General features: G+C 36.8%; 2 protein-coding genes across 4 annotated transcripts in view; both read right to left on the reverse strand.

Moving 5' to 3' along the window:
* HDAC10 (histone deacetylase 10) overlaps positions 1 to 16,845 on the reverse strand; it is a 480,741-nt gene that overhangs the window by 224,519 nt on the left and 239,377 nt on the right. The window lies entirely within an intron of this gene.
* IL17REL (interleukin 17 receptor E like) overlaps positions 1 to 16,845 on the reverse strand; it is a 44,417-nt gene that overhangs the window by 13,526 nt on the left and 14,046 nt on the right. For all 3 annotated transcript variants that reach the window (XM_018910217.3, XM_050969760.1, XM_018910216.3), the window contains exons 2-8: positions 12,714 to 12,741; positions 6,626 to 6,775; positions 5,773 to 5,882; positions 4,245 to 4,359; positions 2,588 to 2,632; positions 1,607 to 1,746; positions 1,258 to 1,329 (exon numbers count right to left, since the gene is read on the reverse strand). In XM_018910217.3, coding sequence (XP_018765762.1) covers positions 1,258 to 1,329; positions 1,607 to 1,746; positions 2,588 to 2,632; positions 4,245 to 4,359; positions 5,773 to 5,882; positions 6,626 to 6,775; positions 12,714 to 12,741 — 660 coding nt within the window. The remainder of the gene's footprint in view (positions 1 to 1,257; positions 1,330 to 1,606; positions 1,747 to 2,587; positions 2,633 to 4,244; positions 4,360 to 5,772; positions 5,883 to 6,625; positions 6,776 to 12,713; positions 12,742 to 16,845) is intronic.

Here is a 16,845-nt window from a genome sequence, read left to right on the forward strand (position 1 = left end):
CAGGATAATTTTAAATTTGTGTGGGACCTTTTATTCCTTGTATGAAAGACATTCCAAAATCTCACTTCTGAGGTTATCATAAAAATCTGTAACTATCCTGAGCATATTCATGGAATGAAGTTTATCACCCTTCATTCTCATTGCAAGAATGGCTTTCATTTAAAACATATCTTATTTTTCCTTATAAGTGACCCTTCTGGTCTGTATTTACACAGCAAACACAATTTCTCTTTGCATGTGTTTTACCAGGCAAATGGAAACATGGTATTTGAATCTCCTTTGTAAAAGCCTCTTCATTCCTCAAACACTACAATTTTTTATGTGCATCTTCCTTTTGAATTAATCTTTCTTGAATATGGATACAAGTATTCCTTATAGTATTTCAAAGAAGGTCTTGCCCATACTTTCCTGTTAGCTTGGAATAATCTAACTCACTAGACTTTTGTTCATGTTTATATTTGACATCATGGAAGCAAGCTAGTTAATTACCCTGTGATCAACTATTTCACCCAGATCTTTTTTCTCCCACTGTTATTTCTAAATGAGGACTCTCATCTTACAGCCAGAATTCTTTTTATCAGAGCAAGAGACTGAACTTGCACTTCATGCTTTACACTTCATCATCCTTCAATTATGTCACATATGAAGATCTCTAGTCTCTTCCAATCACCCTGACCCTCTTCTATTTTGATTAAAAGTCCCAACTGTGTTCCAGCAAATCCCCATGTCATGCCTTTTGTCCCCAAGACATTGATGAAACCATTTATATGAGAATGACTCTAATTGTCATCCTTAAATAACCTCCCTACCAGCACAGGCCCATCCAACAGTTGCTGAGTTAGCCCTGCAGCCAAGTATTATCTACCACTCAAATCTTGCTATCACTCTGTTTCCTCAATTCCTGTTTCAGTCTCTCATGCAATACTCTATCAAATGTTGCTGACATTCAGTCAGATTAAGTCTTCTGTCTTTTCATTGTTTATAAAAAACCAGTCAAAATACTATTACACAACACATTCCATAAATTATTATAAATTTTATTCCATTTTCTTCTGATTGCCGTGTTTTAATTAACATTTACTTTTAAAAAAATCTCTTCCTTACATTTACTTAATTCTAAGATCAAAAAAAGCTTTCGTCAAAAACTTGGGTCTAGAGCCTTTTTCTTCAGGTTTTTCCTCCTTTCTTAGCACAAATGCCTGATAAAATTTCTTCAATCAGAAACACAAATATATACCAAATCCCAGACTGTATTACCTCAATGCAAAGACAAGGGAGTAGCTGAGAATATTTCAGAGAAACTGATTTAAAAGATTCCTTTCCTTTTATCTGAAATGAAAAAGATGGTCATAAATCCAGGACAGTAAATTTCTTTTAATAAAGCTAAATTACAAATATAGATATAGATATAGATGATACAGATATAGATAAATATATACAGAGATTATATAGATATAGATAGATACAGATATAGATTGTGTAGGTGATACAGATGATATAGCTTTAGATATAGACACAGATGGCATTTCCTGTAACTATAACCTTAATGAGCATTGCCACCTGCAAGCACCCCCCAGCTCCCCAAAGCAGCAGGAGTTTAACTCACCACAGCAAGTGCCCCAACATCTTCACAGGTGAACCATTTGTGGCACAGGCGAACGTAATAATCTTGATCTCGGGGAAAGTTGGATACATTCACTGTTACAATTTTCCTTGCCCTGTCTAAATTATAATCTAATTTTCCAGCTGAAAAAAAAAATCAAGAATGAAATTATGGCATCTGTTCCTTTATAACATTATTATTTCTATTTTATCTATTTATAAACAGTACAGAATATATTTCATAACTTGATGGAGATGAAAATTAACAGCTATAGAATCTTACCTAGAATATTTGAAATTTTATTACTTTATACCCTAATAGTCCTCCCTTTTTTATGATATATAATTTTCATTCAACATTAATTAGCTTAGAGCTTGTAATACTTGAGTGGCCAAGACACCTGCCAATTTTACCTCAACCTTAGTTCTTGGAATCTTATGTAGTTTATGTACAAATATTTGAACTATACACACTAATACTACTATAAGGACTGATTATCCCAAGATTGTAATTTTCTTACATAGAGAATATGTGCAACTATGATAGACAAGTGTAATATGTGGAAGGAATATTTTTTATACATATATTCACAAGTATGCCAAAAGTTGTATAGCAGTTTGGCAAATCAGTTTGGCAAATCAATTTCAATCTACTTATGAGCATAAAACCAGCAATCCAAAGTGCACTAAAAGAACACAAATCTGTTTCCAAAAGCTTAGAAATCAAATAGAATATCAAAACCTTTACCTCCCCTGTAGCATTTTCAATAGAAATATATTTCCAGAACATTACCATGTAACATTTAAATATAAATACATAGATATACATTTACAGAACATTACCTATCAACTACATAGTAATTATAAGTAGTGGTAGTTGGAAATCATAATTTTTTCTCCCTGCTCATTTAAGTATGAAAACATGTCATTGTATAGGTCACCAGAAATATCTCACAGCTCTAAGCTGCAAAGGAGATCAGCTCACCTGAACAAGCTGGAATATATTTTCCCACATCACTGTTTCTGCAGTCTGGAAGGTAGAAGGCAGAGTCTGTTTCAGAGCTGCTTTATTCATATAACTGTGTAAACAAACTGCCATATTATCCAGTAGATTCCCAACAGGAAACCTCTCTCATCCCTCTTTTTAAGGGCAGACTTGCATACATTTTTAGATAAACAGCAAAAAAGATCAGTAGCCTTCCCACACACAGAGATTATATCACAATATGCCTTAAGGACCTATCTCCCCTGTCTGGGGTTTCTACTGGGAAACCTCATCAGCAGTTAAGGCTGCAGTTGAGGATAGAGCACTACACTTCTTTACTTAGAACCTAACAATAATTTGAGTAATAATATTATTTTTTTTTTACTTTTTCCTCAAAAAAAAAACAACTCCCGTTGTTTATCAGGCTCATTTCTCTGTTATCAATAATTCTGGTTTTTTGCTATTCTGACTCCAGCCTTTGAAAGAAACACCCTACCTAGCTCCTAGGGAGCTTACCAGAAGTAGAAGCCAGGCAACACTTTCAGAATATCTGGTATATTTATCTCCAAAACTTAACTCTTAAGAACATTAAAACAACTTCTCATGTGTTGCTTTCACCCCTCCTTGCATTAATGCAATATTGGAGCAGCGCTTTACTCTAATTTCCCCACTGAGTCCTTTTCCACCAAGAAATATTTTCTATTTTCATTTGTTCACTCACCCTTATAATATGTAGTCTTCATAAACTTTGGGCTTCAAAAAACCTTTCTTCCTCCCCTCTTTGTTCACAAAGTACTTATATATAATTCAATAGTGAATCAGGACTGATAAGAAAACTAAAGGCCTTTCAAGCACAAAAAGGCCTTACTTGTACTCAAGTGTCAAACCATACAGCAGGGATGACACTGCACCAAGGGGCAAGAGCAAGAGCCATCCACCCATGGGCTCTGGAGATGGGAAGGCAGGACAGTCCCAGCCTGGGATTGAACAAGGGGTCTCATGTCATTTTTTTGCTTTTTCCTTCCCTGGCCACCCTGTATCTTGGTTGGACCACAGTGCTGGATCTATTTTTGTGTGCACATGGCAAAATCTGAATAAAATTCATGGGCACTTCACCCCAAAAACATGGAAAAATGCTACCTAACCTTTTCCAGTTACATGTAAACAGGCTATAGAACAGGTAGTTAATGAAAGTAAAAATAGATTTCTATAGACTTTCTTATTAAGCTTCCTTCAGCTTCTGAACCACCCCTGGGCCACCCCTGCAGAGAAGCAGAAGCTCCATCTGAGGCACAGAGAGCAGGCAGGGCTGAACCTGCAGGCAGAGAAAGAGCAGTGCCAATCACAAGAAGGGCAACAGGGAGAAGTGCATAGCGTAAATTCCATTTTCCACATACCTTTAGACATAAACTCTGGGTTTTATATCAAGTCAAGACCTTTAGTTGCTACCAAAAAAAATCACTGAAACATAAACTAAGACTGGTCCTGGCATACATGAGCTACCATCAGTTAGGTCAGCGTGCCAGGTCATATCCAAGAATGTGATTTGGATGTGCTTCTGCCTTTGAGGGGTTTTACTGGTTGGTTTGTTGGTTTGGGTTTTTTTTTATTTTACAAGATATTTCTTGAAAAGCATCTGATTTAAGATGTTTCCTACCTTCAACATAGTATTGCTGACTCAGCTTGACTTCACAGTAATGTGGTACAGTTTTCATGGTCACATAGATGTGTTGTGCTACATTGACTTCAATGCAATTGAATTGTACCTGTACCTGTTTAAAACATTGATAAAATTGAGTTCACATATGACTTCCAGATACAGAAAAACCTTTGGTTAAGATATTAAAGAAAAAAAATATTCTTTGTTCAGATATATTTACATTTAAAAGCAAAATTAAGCAGTCAATAAGGTAGCCATAGGAATGTAAAAGAAGCAGAATCAACTTGATAAAAGGATTTCAAGGAATATCATTATTTCTTCTTGCTATCACCTTCACTTTTAGAAATCCAAATATTTACAAGATATCAAATAATCCTAAAAGCATAAAAATATCAAAAGCCCCAGTCTATATGCACTTTACAAGCACAAACATTTGCAGAATGGAAAAAAAGTCTTAAGTTTTTAAGTCTTTAAAAAATGTATTTAAATATTTAATGGCAACTTCAGAAAATGTATTAATTACACTAACAGTTTATGAAACAGAAAGTCATTTAAGGAACAAAAGCTGAGGTCCAGTTATAGCAGGTCATTCCCTCACTGCTATCAGTTAAACAGTAAATTCCTTGCAGGTTGTCATGTTGGATAGTCTCCTACCTGGTAAAAGGCATTTGGAGGGTAAAAGATGTCTTATGTTACCATTTGAGTCACTGAACTGAAACTAGGAGAATTTCATTAAATATGTTTGTTGATTTTTGCCTATAAACTTGCCTTACTTTAAAAGCTACTGTTTGCTGACTGGTGGCCCTGCATTGCCCATAGGGATGGATGTTCCATCATCGAGAGACACCAAGAGCAAACTGCAGCTGCAGTTTGGGAGAACTTTGTTCCACACGTGCAATCACTGTAACGTGTACAAAGCACATGAAGCAACACGTGGTGTACAGGATTAGGAACCATTGTCCACCAGTAACTGCAAAAATTCCTTTCTTTCAAACAGTTGGTCAAGGGTGGTTCTTTTCTTGCAAATTTTAGCAATAAATACTTCCCCTGAAGAGATACTGCCCCTTCCAAGGGCTTAGGACAGATGAGCACAAGTGCTCAGGCACCTGTCTGTCTTCTAGATGTGTAAACTCCAGTGATATGGTTTGACTGAAGTAATGTGCATTTAAAATCTCTGTAGCATTGCTCTTCCTAGACACTGGAGTCAGAAAAGCTTCCACACAATTTGGAGGGCACAAAAAGAAAGCTAGCAAGACTGGTATGAAAATAAGGCTCTGCAGAGACAGGTTCCCTTGTCAAAAGTAAGCAGAAGAAGTAAAAAGGTGGTGGAAAATTGAATTTTTATGTTGCAAAAGGGAATTTTGTTGTGGAGTTTCATTGGGCTATGCTGAAGCATATCTTTCACTGTAGCTTTCCACAAAGTCAATAAAAAAATAAATAAGAGGGATGCAAAAGATTTTTCTTTTCCAAAGGCTTGTAAATTTTTAAATGAAAAACTACTCCCCCCCCCAAAAAAGGAGTTTACCTTCTTTCCATTAAGCATCTTGCTTTTTTTCCTAGTGAATCTCACATTTATGCATTGAGATTGCTGTGTGTCCAGTGAAAAAGAACATATTTCCAGCCCACGGACATTCTCTGAAATGAGTTAGGAACAGATTGCAAGAATATAATTTAAGCATCTTTAAGATCAAAAACATAAATTAAAATACACCATATCATAAGCTTTCCTTCAAAGTGAAAGGCACATGTATCTCTGTTAAAAAAGAGACATTATGTATAACTCGCACATAGGAGTAGGAACAAGGATTTTATACAGATTGCTATAAATGAAGCTTTAATTATGCAAGTTTAAAAATAAACCTATTAACTCTGAGAGAAGCAACTAAGAAATATCTAAATGGTAACATATGAAGCACATGAATGACAAGGTGATAGTAAAAATAGACTATGCACAGGAAGTTCATGTACTTTCATTTTCCTGCAGTGCAGAACTGTAACTTCAGATGAATAAACTATTTCTCCTTCTGTAGGGGCAGTCACTCATGTTCAGATTATCAGAGCAGACAGAATTAGTGTGTGTGCCTCCATGGATGTCAGAACAAGAAAGAAAAGGGCAGCTGTGTGCTTGGGGCACTGCCAGAGGACAAGTTACATGTGTTATATTGGAAGCCAGAATTCATTATCTCAGTTCTCATTCACTTGAGAAAGGTCACAACTTCATCCTGTTTTGTAGTAAAATGCTTTCACAAAAATATTTTTCTGAGAACATTACATGAAAACAGCTTGGTCCCAAATATTAAAATATGGAACAAATTTTGGCTGAACAGCCACAAACAGAAAGTGAACAGAAAGGGCTCAGTAGCAAAGCTGATTCCTACCATCCAGACTCAGTGTTCCTTTAATGTTTAAATGAAGAGAGCATGGGCTTCCTTGGACACATTTCATCACTGTTGAGATCTTCATGCTTTTCAGTACCATAGAAGATAAAGATGCAGGAGCATCATGGCAGAAGCTGTTAAAAATGCCACCTGCAAATGCAAACACAAGGACAGAGAAAGCTCATTGCACACAGGATGTCTGGGGGAGAGCAAGCACTAGAGGGGAAGTTCCAGCTCTCCTGAAATCAGTAAGAAAGTGACCAGCAAAGCCAGTACTTTACCTAAGACTTTCACACAGCAAACATGGCTATGCAGGGGGTTGGAATAAATTTCTAGGCTTAGGGAAATGTTAACCCACAAGAGGAAGTAATCACACTTTTAACAATTAAGGTTAGCAGAACATCTAGACTAATACTGGTTTTAATTAATTAAATCTGCTTGATCATGGTTAAACTAATAGTTTATATAAACTTTTTTCAAAACCATTACCTGTATATTTTGAGCACTCTCAAAATAGTACTTTAATTTTAGGACTTTCTGATGGTCTCCATTGCTGTTAAAAATTCACTTTCACACAAGAGGGCACCATTGCATTCCTAGTCATGGAAGAGTACCTTGCACCTACAGGATTTTCTTCTGCTTTAGACCAGAACAAGAGCAGAATAAATATTATCCAGGCCTTCTTTAAGGCACAGAACACAGTAATCCATAGGCACAGAACACAGCTACTATGTCTTCTTCTATTTCCTTGTGTTCCAAAGCCTTAGGAAATGGGTTTGCAGAGCTAAAACTATAGGCTTGTATAAAAGGAAAAAATAGTCTTATGGTCCCAAAGCTCTTCAGTTAGCATTTTTCATCTCTTTCTACTTCTCAGTCTGCCCTACACAGAAATCAGTTATTTATTTATGAAACTATATTGGTACAGTAGATTTAATCCCCAATGTATTTCTTGGGCTTCTCTACTTCACATCCATTGTTTGCAGTCCCAAAAAACTAGTAATTCAAGAAACTATCAGAACAGATAACCAGTGAATTAGGTTTTGTCCCTTGGCTTTGTGGTATTGCAATGCAGCACAGCTCTTTTTAGCTGTAACTATGTAACTACTATTTCTTTGAAATATTTCCTAGCCTTTTCCCTTTCATACACAGCATGAAAGTTAAAAACCACCCAAGTAAAAAAACAAAAAGTGGTTTAAATGGTTTATTGACCATTCTCCTTCCCCTGGTGAGAGGCTAGAAGAACAAAAACAACAAAAACAACAACAACAACAACAACAAAAAAACTAACAAAAAAAAATTGATTCATATAATTCACCTGTTCAAAATGCTCCTAGAAGGAGTTCAACAAGTATGGCAAAAGGTATGGAAGTATGAAACAGGGGTGCCACAATACTGTGCTTGCCATAAAATTCAGGATAGCACTCTTAATAGAATCATCAGGAAAGGGCACATCCCTCAATGTCAAGCCTAGACCTGTTGTCAAGTGTGGTTGCTCATTGTCTCACATGGATTGACATCCACAGTTCTCAGAGAGGAAGGTATGGTGAAGAAGGAAAGACAAAGCTTATCCTTACTTATTCTTCCAACCCTTCCAGGGAAGGAAAGTGCTCTAAATTCAAAGACTGAAAGTGTATTAACCTGAACAGGACTTTTCCTGTCTCATGAGATCCTCATTTTCCCAGCGTCCAGTTGCAGCTGTAGGCCAGTGTCAAAGATCAGATACTGATACTGCAGGATGTGAAGACAGGCTGACATAAATGTAGCACCTTCACTTAAATCTGTTAAATCTGCTAGGTCTTAAGTGCCCTGACACCTGGTATCAGGGGAAATAAGTCCTGTGTGATACATATCACATACACACAGTCAGAAGAGACAAACCCTTCACACCCAAATCTCCACACTGTTAGCCTGGTTTTGTGTCATTGACTCTATTTTGGAGGCAACAAGACATGCTGATAAGAACCAAGTGGAAAAGCATGGGAAAACAAGGACACTTTATCTCAATTGGCAGTAGGTCAACTCTGGACTATCCAAAGAAATACTGACAACTAGCAAAGGCAATTGATGCAAACCAACGAAAAAACACAGATCACTCAAAATACACACATAAGGCTTTAAAAGCAGCTGGAGTACCTTGACTTTTGAAGAATTTATAAACATTTCCAGAGATGAGACAGCCCTCAGAAGCACAGTATGATATGAACACTGTATTATTACATGTTCCAAGAATGGGTGGTGTAATAATCCTGAAGGTATCTCAGGATGGAAAGTTATTGCACCACACTCAATTAATCCACCCACAACAAACTCGAAGTTTATCATATTGCAGAATTACTTGGTAATTATTACTAATAATGTGATAAGTGATTATTAGTTTGAGCTCTGTCTCTTTGCTCAAAATATATATTTTCCTGACTGCATCATATGGGATGTAGTTGTGGATGCCCAATGGTATCTGGGAGTAACTGTTTCTGCTTAAGCTTTGGTTATTGGTGTAAATTTCTTGATCCAGGCTTATAACTTCACTCATTGCCATGTCTGTATAGAAATTATTTAAGGGGAGGGCAATGTTTGTAGATAGATGGATAGATAGATAGATAGATAGATAGATAGATAGATAGATAGATAGATAGATAGATAGATAGATAGATAGATAGATAAATATTCAGAGTGGACAGGTCTTTACAAAGCATACTGTTTGGGTGTATTTGACCTTATTTTTTAGGGGGCGGGGGGAGGGAAGTGTCATGACTTAGGTGAATTTTCTCCTTAGCTGTTACAGCCTGAGGTATGATATCATCCGATGTCCCAGGGTTGGAACTATCTCATGAAAATTCTAAGTCAACCTGGGTGCATTACTGACACGGGATCAGCATCAGATTCACAAACACTCTGCTGTCCCACCAGCAGAGACACTGTTCTCCTTGATCACAGTTTCTGCTTTCAAACTGAGAACAAATGTGTTGTGCACTGAATAACATGAAATATGCTTCCACTTTGGATTTTTTTCCATTAATTTTATGATAGATTTTGAGAATTGCAAAACATGCTGCAAAACTCGTTAGTAATAATTTAAATGGATCATATCATGCATGAGGATACTAGCATTGGATTACAGTAAATGTATGACACAAGGATGACCTGACAGAAAATAATTTTCATTGTATAAATCATCACAGTATGAGACTCATTTCTGACTAATTCTTCAGTAAACTCCTACTTTATCATCTTTTAATCCCCCCTTAAGATATTTACTTCTGGAACACACCCCATTTTCCTTTTCACACAAGTAGTTTTATCTATACCACAGAAGACATAAAGATACATCTTGCTACACAAACCATCTGTTGGGTAAATCTTACCTAAATTTTCTGTTTATGAATAATAGCTGTAATTAGCCCTACATGAGAGAGGGATTGTTGCTTTAATAAAGGGTTCCTTAATTATGGGCACATATAAGCCCAGGCATAAAGAAACCAAGGCTTATTATTCAGCATGTAGACATTTCCTTGTACTTTTGCCATCAGCTCAACCACAGCAGATAATATTTTAATCTGATGATGCAGCAATCAACCTAGAACTGTCACAACAGCAAATCACACCTTATGTACAGTTGGATAATAGAAGCCAGAGCTGAGCAATGGATATGCAAAAGAAATGAATAGATGGATAATTTGAAGCCTCAGGTAAGAAGATGAAATTGGACAAGAGCATGAAAAAAAAAGGCAGAGAAAACCTATTAATAACAAGACTGAGACAACACCCAATAGAAAATCCTAACTGTTTTTTTATCTGATATATCTTCCCTGCAAGTATTGTAAGAATCTCAGCTACTTAAGGATACTGACAGTGCTAAATCTGTGAGCATCTCCAGAGCCTACTAGAATTGCTTCACTGGCACATCAATCCATGAGTATAAATTACAGTAGTATTTCAAACCTATTTGCATATGATTTACCACAGTATCTGTTGCATCTATTCATTAGGATGATTCAACAAAATTCATCAGCAAAGGAGATATGCTGTCCTACAATAATCACGTGGTGCACTTCAGTTAATAAGTACCAAAATTCACTACTTGTAAGTACTTACAGCAATTATGAAATTGATTAAATTTTAGACAGCCTCTCTTTCACAAGAGATTGCAAGGCACAGTAAATTAAAAGGGTTTCATGGTTATGTGTTCAGAAAACATTTCAAGCTTTTAGAGATATTGAACAACACTGTGATATACTGTGCCAAATACATTTTCTGAAAATGTAATTTTTTTAAAATCATTGATACTTTGATATCCATGTATGAATATATTACAAATTTCAAATACTGCAGTGAATTTCAAATACTACAGTAGTTCTGTAGCTACCTAACAGTCTAGGAGAGCAGGAGGAAGAAGGCAGAGTCAAAGTCACACTGCCAAATACTGCTGAGGCCGTGGTTGCAAATTTTAGGAAATATCTTTTTGTTGCTGCTAAAAGAAATTACTACTGCAAAAGTCCTCTACTATAGAGTTAAGGTCTTTTAAGGTAATTTTATCTCAAATAACAAATAATTTTAAAAGATAATATAGAAAAGGAAGTATGTAAAGGAGTATACACCCACTGTTGCACAAGTGAATTAGGATGAAGACAAAAAATGTTTTTTCATCACCCCTCTAAGGCTGAGTCACTCTACATATTACTTGTGCTGAAGATAGCTGATAACTTATTTCCAGACAGCACTGAAAAACCTTCAACCAGCTTCATGTATATCATCTTCAAAGATATGGATCTTTAGTTTACAAACCCTTCATTGCCCTTCCAGTTGAGTGAAACATCTAGCTTATCTGACATGCATCATCTGCATGTCCCTGCATCAGGGCTTGGACCAGATGACTCCCAGAAGCCCCTTTTGACTTCAGCCAGGCTGTGCTCTGAGTAACTTCAGCAGTCAACAGAGTGACAACCTGTCTTGCCTCTCTCCCAGCATAGAAATCTCCTTGTCCTAAAGTGGATGGAATGAATCACCACCTCGTGGTACTTGTGAGTCTCCACTATCTATGTCTGCATTTGTGTAACACCCAGCAGAGATTTTAACTCATAACCAACAAAATTATAGGTGTTCTTCCCTTTGAGAACAGGTTGAAGGGCTTGATTTTCTCAGCCTGTACTGCTCAAGGATGTAAAGGCATGCTTCAGCTAGCAGAGCAAGGGTCAACACCCCTGTTTCTTCTTCTACCTTCTACATAGTTTGTGCAACTAGCAGCTCAGCTGCCTAATCCTAACAAGATTCATTTACAACCCCTGAATCAGCAGCCAAAGGTTCACTCTGCTGACCAGCAGAAGACTAGAGATTTTTTTCTGGTGGGACTTTTAACTGCATCCCTTCCATACACATATTCTTTCTCTCCATCTCAACACAATCCCATAAATGCCATGCATTCTGACTAAGGATTCATGGCAGCTGGCATTCAGTTCATGCCCCATCAGCATCTCACATGCTTGAGCTCAGCATTGGATCTTCCCCCTGTCTATGCACTCCTGAATCCACGTGGATTCAGAAAAGGCTCAGTGGACACCAGCAGTGCTCAGAGCTCAGCCTCCAGCTAGGACAGTCCTCTCAGGGGAGACTGACTGTCCTCTGAGTGGGGACTGGGACTGCCCTTTCAGTGGGGACTATGACAGTCCTCTCAGGCAGGACTGTGACTGTCCTCTCAGGAGGGAATACTTGTGAGGCAGCTGCCTCGTCCTTCCCTGCAAATGAGTGTGTGCACTGGAGGAGTGACTGATGGAGGCTGCAGAGGTCAGGTCATTCAAGCCCCTGTATTGTTACTGTAGGCAATATCAATAATGAGTAGAAGCAATAAAAACATGTAAAGTGACTTAGCAAACTCTCTTTCCTTTGCTATGGTAAGGAAAACTATAATTGCCATTGTCATTGCTAACCTAATATTTATCAAAACCTACCAATTTCCAATGTTTTTTATGAAAGAACTGGTGGTAAATACCCAGTAATGACAGTGATCTGATGTCACTAGGATAATGGATTTAATATCTTTACTAAATTATCTTTAAAAGCAAACATAGTAAAAATGTAAATTATGTATACTCACCAGAAGGTTTGCTTTTACAGTGAATCCCCTGCAAACAGAAACAAAATATTTTGAAATATGAGGTAATAATAAAAATAAATATCACTCAATCATTGCTCACAAGTAAACATACCTTAAATAAACATATTCATAGGTCACAACTGAAAAAATTTTCAAGGTTAAAAAAATTATTTTCCAATACAGTGAAAAAGCACATCAGTGCTGCATATGACAGCCTGATACATATGGGGACACAAGATCAGCATTATCCTCATTTTCATGTATTTCTACTGAGGTGTGTAATTGTTTTAACAAGTATAAGAGTTCTATCAAATAAAGACATTATTTTATCAGTTACTACCATTCCTACTGACCAAGAGCTCATGCATTATTTCATTAAACTCTACAGTGGATTTGTTCATACCAGGGCAAAGAAACCCAATGATTTTATAATGGAAGATATCTAGAGCATTATTGAATATAAATTATTTTTAGAGGATCCTAATAGAAAGGAAGCATTATAGCACTTGCAAATGAAATAAGACTTTTTATTTCAGACATCTGGCTTAGAAGACTGAAAATTAAATTACTCAGCCACAGCACTTATTGTGTTCAAGGGAAAGTGTCTTTGTTAGAGGCAAAGTGAACCTCACATTGAGATTTTTAACATGCTTCCAGCTATCTTTCAGACAGACTACATCCATTTTCCCAGTAAAACATTTAACCACACACTAAAATTTTGTAGAGTACAAAAATAACAAATTTTACTTTGACTGCTATGCATGACATTCTAAAGAAAGGCTATTCCTTAGCCAGCAGATACTATTTGCTGCTGTTCTGGCATAGCCCTTATACCAGTATTCTTTTGCATACAGAATATATGTTCCCATGTTCTTCCCCTTAAAAGCAGTGGCCTGTTGACAGAGGTATTTTTTTCACACCCACAAAAGTAGCAGGCATTGCCTTGTCTCCTCTGCTCTCAAACTAGGTGCCAGCTCTCAGTCCTTTTAAAACATTTGAGGATCTTGTCAACAAACCAACAATCTGTGAGCTCTAGAGCCAGCAAAACTCTTCTGGTGGACATTTAGAAGTTCTTTAATTGAAACACAGAGGCCACAGCCCGGGCAAGCATTAGCACATCATAAAATAACTATTGCTTGGTTTTCCAGGAGGCTTTCATCCACAGGGAATCCTGTGCTCCTCAGAAATAAAGCTGTGGAGCAAAACCATGTTATTGCTGCAGGTGAGAAATGGCAGCATATCTGCTCCCCTGAGGCAGCTGCCTGGGGTACCTGAGAAGTGTGTCCTGTCCTTCATGACAGCTTTTTATTTGAGCTAAATAAGCTCCTTCTTAAAGGAGGCCTTTAGAAAACCAGTGGCCACTGTCTAACCTGTATCAGTTCCCATTCTTCTGTCCTTTTGGCTGTTCTATTTTTTAACAATCACTTTTGGACATAAGTTGTCATCTTTTACTATAGGCAATTTGGCACTATGACTCAAAAAAGTGCAAGTGCATAAAAGGTGGTATTTTTAAACAACATTTTGTAATAAGACAGATGTGGTCATATACTGTCATAGGCAAAGATTAGAAAAATTTTTTGTGATATTGTAAAGATATTGGTTTGGCTGCTTCTATAGCATAATACATTGACACTCAAATTAGGACCTGTTGCAACAGCCAAGGGGTAATTGTTTTAAATTAAAAAAAGAGTAGATTTAGATCAGACGTAAGTAAGAAAATGTCTTACAGTGAGGGTGGTGGAAACATTCAAGGCCGGGTTGGATGGGGCTCTGAGCACCCTGATCCAGTTGGAGCTATCCCTGCTCACTGCAGGGGACAAACTAGATGAGCTCTAAAGTCCCCTTCCAGCCCAAACCATTTTATGATTCTATAAAGTAGACCAAACTTCTTCACATAACTGTTCTAAAACTGGGATACTTCTGCTTCAAAGGTTTTATAATTTCCTCAAATCCCCATGAAAACTGAAAACAGTAACTGATAAGACCTAATTTCTGCTGCATCATAGAAATACTAGTTATTTATTAATTATTTTTGAAAGGAACTACTGGATCAGCTAATTTCTCAGTCATTACTTACTGGAATAAATTATTCTTTCATGAGGCTGATCATTCAGCAAATTACTTCCATATTTTTTACTTCCCATTTTGCAGCTAGACTGTTGAAAATATTTTGGTTAGGTGGCTTGACAGAGTTCCCAATTGCCAGTCAAAATTTCTTAGAACAGCATCTTTAACTTCTCTAACCATTCCTTCTGGTTACAACCTTTGTGCAAGAAATATATTTTTAAAAAATCAAGATCACGCTGAATTAAAGAACAAAAAAAATCTCACAAATATCAAAGGATTCAGCCTTTTGATTAGAGAAGGTCATCCCCCTGTTATGACACCTGAAAATTGAAAACTGAATGTAAATTAATTAAATTACATATATTGCAGGGGAAAAACTAAAACACCCACTTCTGTGGCATGATAAAGAAATTCTCTTATACCTTATTCTCTTATACACCTTTTAGTCTATCCTAATTAATTATTGGTTTTCACTTTGCATAGAGGAATCCTATTATCTGAACTCTTACATTTATTTTCTTGTCCTTTCCACAGGAAAGAAAGAAACATCCTTCAGTGACTTTTAATCTGGTTGGGAGATGTTTTGTCATTCTTGGGCATTTGGTTGTGCTCTGGGTGAGGAGTTATTGGGAAGGTTTATGTAAATAATCAAATATTTGCAGGAACACTTGCCAGTTACAGCAATATTTGTTCACAGCCCAATTTCTTATTTTTTTAAGAAGTGTTTCTTTTTATTGTACAATACCAAGTGGGTGGGGGTGGCATTTTCTTTTACAATCACTTTGCAAAACAGTCCAAAGAGACCATTTGTCTGAAAGAATAACTCAAATGAATTAACCAAGTTCCTCTCCCACTTTCTATATCTTTTGTTTTCAGGAATTTTCAGTGATGAGTGCAATAAAAAAACATAACACACTAAAACAGGAATGGAAATTTTCTTCTCTTTTTACAAATGCCTAGGGCATCTTTTATGCAAAAATAAGATCCTGAACATGATAGCACATTTTACTCCTATACAGGGAGAATCTTTGATTCATATCTTCTTTGGCAAAGAGCCTAAGTAAAATATACTTACACAATGCACAAACAGTTAGGGATTTTCCTATTTCTCTGGGGTTTTCCCCATTTGTGGTATTACTCAACTGTAGCTAGAGGTTATCTGAACAGACACCACCAGCATGCAGCATTCTGAATAGAAGATGTGGTGCCAACTTTTTAGCTAGCACAGCAACTTCTCCTCAATCTAAGACAATTGTAATATCCCATTGTTCTAACAACTGTAGAGAAGAGAGTGAGATCAGCAGAGGAAGACTTGGATTAGGGGCACAGAGAGTGTTTGCATGAATTCAAATTGCCAAGCAAAAGAAGCAAAGATCAAATCTGCTTCCCATTTCCTCTCATATCTTCAGGCACTAAATCAAGTGCAGAATTGTGGAAATTCTTCCCTGGATGTTCTGTCAGGCAGGAAAGAGTCTGAGGAAAAATTAGGTTCACAGTCTACTTGTTAGTTCTGTTGTACTTGTTCATTGAAGAGCTGCTGGCAACTCTACCACAGCTCTATAAGGAATAGTAAGAAGCCTGAAAATTCCTTGAAATGTATTCTTTGCTTGAGACCAGGTTGTCAGACATTTAACATTCATTCGTTAAGATACCTACATTAATCAGTGATTGTAGAATCCTCCCTTTTGAGCAATGCTTACTGGCAAAGCTATTAGCTACATTTCTACTTTAGGTTCAGTTGTCAGAGAAGGCAGAGAGAAAGGAACATGACCATATTCTGATGTTTCCCTCTATTCCAACAATCTATATTCTTTAACCACCATTAAAAGCAAGCATGGGATGCTATGTGCTTGCATCACAGGGAAAGGGTGGGTTTAACTGATGTTCAAATTGTAGCTAAAAGGCAAATAAAGATGATTAATCTGAACATGTTATTTTTGATTTCCAATTGAGAGGATATGCTCTGCAAAAATCCATCATATTCTGCACACAAATACAAAGGATGTCCCAGATCACGGGTGGAGTCCCCTGATAATCACAGGTACCATATAATCTAATCTCTTTC

The sequence above is a fragment of the Serinus canaria genome, chromosome 1A (assembly GCF_022539315.1).
Source record: "Serinus canaria isolate serCan28SL12 chromosome 1A, serCan2020, whole genome shotgun sequence".
Taxonomy (NCBI): Eukaryota; Metazoa; Chordata; class Aves; order Passeriformes; family Fringillidae; genus Serinus; species Serinus canaria.